Raw genomic sequence first — 8501 nt, 5'->3', positions numbered from 1 at the left:
CCGACCCATTGAACATATCCGTTTTGTCCGTACTTTAGTGTGGGGGAGAATCAATGATTTAAGCCCTCATCCTCTAATGCGTCCGCTATGCTCTCAACCTATTTTCTTCACGGACATTTATGAGCACAAACATTTACATTACTTTTTATGTTTTTTGATTTAAAAAATGAAGCAGTCCGCAACTTTTCCCAGATAGTTTATGGTTGATGGAATTATTAATTAAAAAAGAGTTAATAAACTAATTTTTTTTACCACTAGTACAACTATACGGGATATCAAAAGAGCTAAACATACTCTGATTTCGTTCCCGCTCCTGTTTTGGCGGCAAAATTTTGCAGGTTTTCTTCATAATTCGTATGAACATTCGCTGGCTCGGTTAATCGACTGAGAGAAGCAGCAATGTCGGCCGAATCGAAAATTATCAAACCTATCGCTAAGGGAATCATTCACAGAATATGTTCCGGTCAAGTCATCCTTGACCTCTCCTCCGCCGTTAAAGAACTCGTCGAAAATAGCTTAGACGCCGGCGCCACCAGTATCGAAATCTCTCTCAAAGATTTCGGCGAAGAATGGTTTCAGGTCATTGATAACGGTTGCGGCATTTCCCCAAACAATTTCAAGGTATCATTCACTGAAACGTAAAAACCTTTAAAAAATGTAGTGTTAGGGTTTTGACTTTTGAGCCTGTTATCATTATTGCAGGTTCTTGCACTGAAGCATCATACTTCGAAATTATCGGAATTTCATGATCTTCAGTCTCTTACTACTTTTGGCTTTAGAGGAGAAGCGTTGAGTTCTCTTTGTGCTCTTGGAAACTTGACAGTTGAAACGAGAACCGCGAGCGAAGAGGTTGCTACACTCTTGACATTTAACCATTCTGGTGCTCTGGCGGATGAAAAGAAAACCGCGCGGAAAGTTGGAACGACTGTCACAGTTAAAAAGCTGTTCTATAATCTTCCGGTGCGAAGCAAAGAGTTTAAGCGGAACATTCGCAAGGAATATGGCAAGTTGGTTTCTCTCTTGAATGTGAGTGATTGTATGCTTTTGGAATTTCTCTATTGTCTCTATTGCAGCATTTTTTCCCTGTTTTAATGAGTTTGTTGATATGATATATTGTTTCTGTTGAGTGTTCTTCAGGCATATGCCCTTATTGCAAAAGGTGTTCGATTTGGCTGTACCAACACTACTGGCAAAAATGCAAAGTCTGTGGTACTTAAGACACAAGGAAATGATTCTCTAAAAGATAACATCATAACAGTGCTTGGCATGAACACTTTCAACTGCTTGGAACCCATGTCATTATGTATATCTGAGAGTTGCGAAGTTGATGGTTTTCTTTCCAAGCCCGGACTCGGTAACGGAAGGAATTTGGGAGATAGACAGTATTTTTTCGTGAACGGTAGACCCGTGGATATGCCAAAAGTCGGTAAACTTGTGAATGAGTTGTATAGAAGTGCAAACTCTAAACAGTATCCCATTGCGATTTTGAATTTTTCAGTTCCAACTAAAGTGTATGATGTCAATGTGACTCCTGATAAGAGGAAAATATTTTTTTCTGAAGAAACTTCTTTGTTGCAAGCCATGAGAGAGGGCTTGCAACAAATATATTCTCCCGATAACGCCTCTTATGCTGTCAATGAATTTATGCAGCCTGATTCTCAGAAGAAGTCTTCCATCGTAACAAAACCGTCCCTTCCTTGCGAAGAGCATTATACTGAGTGCAAAACTGATTCTAAAGATGCTTCTGAATCTGATGACGACGATCTATTCTCAGAAGAAAGGTTGATTTGTGAGAATATTAGGGGTTCAACGGGTCAGGAGTTCATACTCAGAGCGCACAAATCTTTAAAGGGTGATACAAGTGGAAGACAGTCAGCATCTGCTCATAGTGCTTGGCGCAATCAAGCTACCCGGGTTTCAAGGACAATTGATCAATATTCATCTGATTCACCAAGACATGTTCAGTCAACTCTTAACAATTTTGTTGCTGTGAGTAAAAGAAAACATGATGACATTATTACAGCCTTATCTGAAGTTCCTGTCCTCAGAAATCAAGCTCCACATCATCAATTGAAGACTGCGAATACTGAAACTAATGACTCCATAACAAGATCATATATTCATTTGGACCAAATTAATGAAACTTCTAAGCCGAGCCAGATTGAAAATTCGCAGCAACTTAATCCTGATAGCATCAACCACAAAAGTGTGAATTCCCTATCTTATAGAGACGGTTCTACTGACAGAGAACCCGGCATGGTATGTTTGTTTGCAGTCAAGCATTCCAAAGCTAGGTTTGAGTTACTAAAGTTTCATACATCTACACTTATAGCTCTCAAAACATAGTTTTTCAATCATGCTATTGTACTATGTATTGATTTATAAAATTATTTGACATTCTATCATTAAAATGGATATCTTTGAAATTTGTGTTTGAGATTAAATTGAAGTTCCTGAGTAGCAAATGCAGAAAATGATATTAATGTCTTTACCTTGTATTCATTGAGCATTTTTATAATGCTTTTTCAAAAGGAGAAGACCCATCCTCCTTTCCTTTATACTGCCTTTTTCTTTCCAACAAAATTTATTCTGTATCCAAAAATGAATGACTAAAAAGTAAAAATAAAAACTGCTACTGTCTTAGTTTCATATTTGCATATTATGTTTTTCAGAAACTGTATCAAGAGAATACAACACAGCTAGCTGATACCGCAACAATTACACCATCTAGCAACAATCTGATCAGTACTTCAGAGCATGTTTTGGTCTCAGACTCTCCAATTCGTTCATCGCCTCTACGATTAGATTCTCCCAAGTCTTCTGGTCAGAAGATATTCTCCAACATGCAATTTTCTTTTCAGGACCTAAAGAGTAGGAGAGAGAAGAGTTCTTCTTTGATGCAACCCAGAAATTACAGATACGAAAAACATAATGGCAAAAGGTTTTTATTTCAGTAGCCTCTTTCTAAAATTGGAAAATCATACATATATGCTTACTCTTTCTCATAATTATATTTAGTCACTATACGGCTGCAACTCTGGAGCTTTCACAGCCAGAAAGTGAACAGCAGAAAGAAAGGAATTTGGCAGCGGCAGCTACTGAACTGGAAAGATTTTTTAAGAAGGAAGACTTCAGCAGAATGAAGGTTGTTAGTATAATTCATTTTGTTTATTTATAATAAAATTGGATGTCGCTGTCCTGATTAGTTGTCCAAATGTCAATACTGAATGCTATTTTTAGTTACAAGTTAGTACGGAACGTGCAACTAAACTGTTAGGCTTTTCTAAGTTTTTTTTGTCCACCATAAAGCCTAATCATTTTTTTGGAGTACAAAATCTGCATATTTAATCTATCATACTGGAATTATATTTGAATATTTAACTGCTCAGTTATTCCTACATTTTCAGATTAAATGTATCATGTATTTATCGGCTATTGCTTTAATATTAAATTTTAATAGGTGATTGGACAATTCAATCTTGGATTTATCATTGGTAAATTGGATCAAGATTTATTCATTGTGGATCAGGTAACTTCCACTATGCTTTTGGAATTACAGATTCTGCAGTTTCTTCCACCAACCCCTTGAATGATTAATCTATATAAATGTATTATTTTGCTTAATTTCATATCTCTTTTTATGAAAACATAAATTGTGATGGAGAGTAATCTATTTTCAGCATGCTGCTGACGAGAAATACAATTTTGAGTGTCTGTCCCAATCAACCATATTGAACCAACAGCCTCTACTTAGGTGAGGAATTTACAGTTTTGTTCTGTTACAATTGTTATGCATAAGTATTTGTTTTTCTCACTCTGAACTTGAGGGGACTGTCAATAAAAACATGGTAAAGCTGTAAAAGGAAATTACTTATTATGCTGCAAATATGTGGCAAAGTTACAGGACTTGTTGGGTTCAAGTTACAAAGGATGCTTAGAGTATAAGTTTTGATTGTAAAAGCACAATCACTTGATGCAAACAGATGCTATATTTAGATGGCACGAAAAGTAATTTTTTCTCCTTTATTTGTTCATGATCTAAATTTTACTAATAAAAATTTCACATGTAGGCCAATGAAATTGGAGTTATCCCCTGAGGAAGAAATAGTTGCTTCTATTCACATGGACATAATCAGGTATAGCTAGAGCCATATTTATTTAGTGGTGATATGTTGATTTTCCTTTTATGGATTATTGTTGGAAACTAGATTTCATTAACAGGATTTTAATACCAATCTTGCATCATCAGTCAGATTGTTTGTATTTCTTGTATACTATAGCCAGTAACCGAAATGATGCTGTGCCATGTTCTCTTATTCACTTTCTTGTTTAATTAGAATGATTGTCATAATGAGTTGTTTCAGATGATCAGATTTGAAAAAGGACCATGTTGATTATCTTTCTTTGTGTATTTAAGGATCTTTTGGAGTAATAATTAATGTTACCCTAAACTAAACATTTCCTATGAATTTCTCTACTTATATAAAACTCGACACAGCCAACCTGACAGCTGTGCTCAGAACACTGCTTTGTGTCAATGCTAAACTCAATTCAATGGCTGACCTTTGCTGCCTTATTTTGATAATGAATAGATGGTTTTAAAAATAATTCAAAGATATATTGAATTAAAAAAAAATTAGACATGTGTATATTGGATTTTTATATATTCGATATCATTACTCAGATCAGATCCTTAATCACGTGAAGATGCAAATACAAGATTTAATATATTTAAACCATCAAATAACTTATTGAATTTGACTTCATATGACATATTTGGAAAGTATGATGTCCATTGGTCTTAAGATGCACTTGTGATGTGCTAACTGCTGAGAAAAGAGAATGTCTTTCCAAAACTTCTCAAGTTGGCAAAGCTTGCTGACTGGCATATAGAAACAAAAATCAGAGCTGTGGACTTTGAACTTTAGAGCCCACAAATTGTTCAACTAGTAGTTGTTTGCTGTAAGCTAACGTCTTTAACAACTGTTGTGTGGTGTGTCAACTATAATTGCCACATGCTCGTTAGAAATTAAAACATTTGCATAATTTGCAAAAGGTTGTTGGAAATGCTATTATATTTGATTCAGTATCTCTTACAGTAAGATGCATTTTTTATGTGGAGGTTATACTTGAAATTGAGTTCAATTTTCTAGATGCAATATTTTATGCTTTACTTTTGTCTTATTTTTTTGCATCTTTAAGGGTCTATGTAGTTAATAACAGGTATTTGCATTATATCTGTTTTCAGGAAGAATGGATTTACTCTGGAAGAGGATCTAAATGCACCACCTGGATGCCGTTATAAATTGAAGTCTGTTCCCTACAGTAAAAATACTATGTTTGGAATTGAAGGTAGAGTTTTTGAATTTTGTGGATTTTATCTTTGATTAATTTAAGGACTCTATCAGTTTATATAATCATGATCAGTCAAGGGATAGTGTCCTGTGTGCACTGGATATGTAATTCTCCATGTATGATACTCTTTTTAGTTTTCAAATTTTGCATTAATTTTGGATGATGGTCCAGGCCAAGCTGAAAAGTCTAGCTAACTAACATGACTTTAGTTAATTTTGGATGTCATCCACATGGGCTAGTTACGCATGTATCTAGAAGATGATAGAAACTGGTATCTTTATTGACAATTTTATAAGACAAACAACAAATTTATTGCACTGAAAGACTGGAAATTCTGTTTCAGGAACAAAGGACCATATTGTTACAAGAAACTCCAGAATTGAAAACAAAATTAGAGATAAGAAAATCAAGGTTTTTGGTTACAAATTAGTTCCCTTCCAAGAATTGGAGAGTTTGGTCTCTCCCTCCCAAAACCAGTCCCAAGAATAACTGTCTAGCCTCCATTTCTTTTCCTTCCGTATTTATTCAAATGACAGACAGTTACAAGTAACATAATTAAAATTACAAACTGTCAACATAAATTCAGCTCATTGGCCTAGGCCTCCTCCTATTTTATTTATTAATGAGGTCTAACAGAGGACATTTAAGGATCTTAACAATTATGGACTTCCTTCAGGAAGTTATGTGACACTCACATTGTGGTTAAACTTAAAGCCCTCTCCCCTTAATGGTTTGTGATTTCTAGCTAGCTTCGTACTAGTGTCCTTTGAATTGGGATTTTGTCCGTTCCATGATACCAAAGTTTTATTTTATTTTTCAAATAAGCCCTTGGTCCTAAGCTTGGATCTAAACATCGACATGTGCATATTTGAATAATTTGAATGGCAATGGCACTTCTTTTGCTTAAACATTATTTTCAGAGATTTGTTTAATCACTGTGAATCACATGAGCGTAAAATGATGTATTGAATTGAAGGTTATTATTAAGAAACAAAAACTGTATTCAGTGATTAATGATAACCTTTTTTGTCCCAACAGATGTTAAGGATCTGATCTCAACCCTATCTGATGGTGATGGTCATGGGGAATGTTCCATAATTGGTAGTTATAAACAAGATTCCACAGATTCAGTTTGCCCTCCAAGAGTTCGTGCAATGTTGGCATCTCGAGCATGTCGTTCATCAATTATGATTGGTGATGCACTTGGAAGAAATGAAATGCAGAAGGTAGTAAAACACATATTACTTTTAGCATCACCCCTTGCCTTAATAAAACACATACCTACCTTCACTAAAACTATCTGGTTTAGTGAAACAGTAAATGTAAGGAAATTGAATTTTTAAATTTCACCCCTACATACTGAGTTTTTAGCTTTCTTAATTGTTTCAGATACTTGAGCATTTGGCGGAGCTGAAATCCCCATGGAATTGTCCCCATGGCAGGCCGACCATGCGCCATTTAGTTGACTTGACCAAAGTTCGCAAGAGGTCAGAGTTATCAATGCAGATGTAATTAGTTTTGAACTTTTGCTCCAAGTTTCATTATATATTGGAAGTTAAGGGATCCTGTAAATTATTTTGTACCAATTCAATGTACATAACATTTGCTCTCAAAATTTTAAATTTTATAGAGGGATGTCGAGTGTCTTTGAATAAGCATGTCTAGAATGCTGGGTTTTTATTTGACAGTCTTTCAGCTTGACGTTGTGTTACTTTGCTAATGGTCTCTACAAAATTCTATAGGCCCTGATTTATTCTTGCTGTTTCATTATTGGACTTAATGTTTGCATCTGGCCTTACTCCCGTTGTATTCATTATTTTATTTTTATTTTTCTTCTTGTTTAACTACTGTCTTTAGGATTAGTTCTATTTTATTAATATTTGCCATGAAGAAAATCAGTGGATTAGTTGTTAGTTTTGTAAGAATGCTTATAAGTTTTGTGATCACCATGTTGCTTAAAAGTGTTGTGAAATTCACATGTATCAGTCTTCACCTTTGAGGATGTGTGTGCTTACTGTTGCATTACCATTGGCCAAAGGACTTAAGTGGTACTCACCTATTTCAATTGTTTCTTGTTGAAGCTAAATAAAGCATTAGTTTGGCTTGAAATTTGGTACTAATAACTTGATATTGTAAAATTTAATATCATTCATAAAAGACTTTGTTGTGATTGGATTTTTGTGTGTCAAATATGATCACACATGTCGCATATTTATATATAAATATGATTATGCACAATAGGTAATAATATAATTTATACTTATGATTAATTGAATATCAATCAATATTAATTGATTGATAATGGATTTTCAACCCTCCTCCTTAAGCTGGATCGTATATATTATATGATTCGACTTGTTACAAATATAATTCACTGAGAACCTTTGAGAGATTTGGTAAATATGTTGTCGCATCGCGCGAAAAACCGGCGGGAAAAGAAAGAAACAACAGAGCCGCCACCGTGCGTTATTTATCCCAAAAGAGGGAAAGGAAACGCTCGAAGTAAACCTAGGAAAGAACATGGTCTCGCGACCAAAGAGAATGGGTTCGGGAGTCGGTTATGCGAAGGGAAGGTGTTAGGCACCCTACGCATCCGTAGTACTCTACGGGATCCACGCACAAAAGGAAGGAATATGGTTGCTAAACACTGCTCAAAACTCACACACACACTGGCTGAAAGAAAGCGAGAGACTGACTGAAACTGACTCGGCAGGATGTCGCATCCTGGGCCTACTTAGTCTATCAGGCATAGACATCAGAGTCGAAGTAGTTCGGACTGGGGAGACGACACATGCTCGCTAGGATATCGCATCCTATGCATACGTATCTTCTCGGACGAGAGAAGAATCAGAGCATTCGTAGCTCGGCTGACACGCACACAAACAAACAAGACACAGGCAAACGTGGAGCCTGAATGCCAATCGCTGGACTTACATCAGCATCCGAACCTAAACACACACAGGAAACCAACTGCCAATCGCTGGACTTATGTCGGACTCCAACCAGAACACACACAAGGGTGGTTAAGACACAAAGGGTTGGAAAAGAAAAAGGGCGAACAAACAGACTAAAAGGGAGACTAGAGCTCGAGCCTAATAGTTGCCAAACACACACAAAAAATAAAAGGGCGCCCGGAGAGATCAGCT

At 35.8% G+C, this 8501-nt stretch overlaps 1 protein-coding gene across 1 annotated transcript; it reads left to right on the top strand.

Annotated features, from left to right (window-relative positions):
* Positions 1-244: 244 nt before the first annotated feature.
* Positions 245-7153, top strand: LOC127096610 (DNA mismatch repair protein PMS1). The gene is made up of 11 exons (XM_051035160.1): positions 245-621; positions 703-1026; positions 1138-2259; positions 2673-2941; positions 3019-3145; positions 3461-3529; positions 3681-3754; positions 4071-4136; positions 5249-5352; positions 6394-6581; positions 6745-7153. Exons 1-11 carry the CDS (start codon positions 400-402, stop codon positions 6865-6867), a joined length of 2688 nt encoding a protein of 895 aa, XP_050891117.1. The 5' UTR covers positions 245-399; the 3' UTR covers positions 6868-7153.
* The last annotated feature ends 1348 nt before the right edge of the window (positions 7154-8501 follow it).

This window comes from Lathyrus oleraceus, chromosome 6, assembly GCF_024323335.1.
Source record: "Lathyrus oleraceus cultivar Zhongwan6 chromosome 6, CAAS_Psat_ZW6_1.0, whole genome shotgun sequence".
Lineage (NCBI taxonomy): Eukaryota > Viridiplantae > Streptophyta > Magnoliopsida > Fabales > Fabaceae > Lathyrus > Lathyrus oleraceus.
Note: the sequence above shows the minus strand (reverse complement) of the source record. Positions and strands in the feature narration are given on the sequence as shown.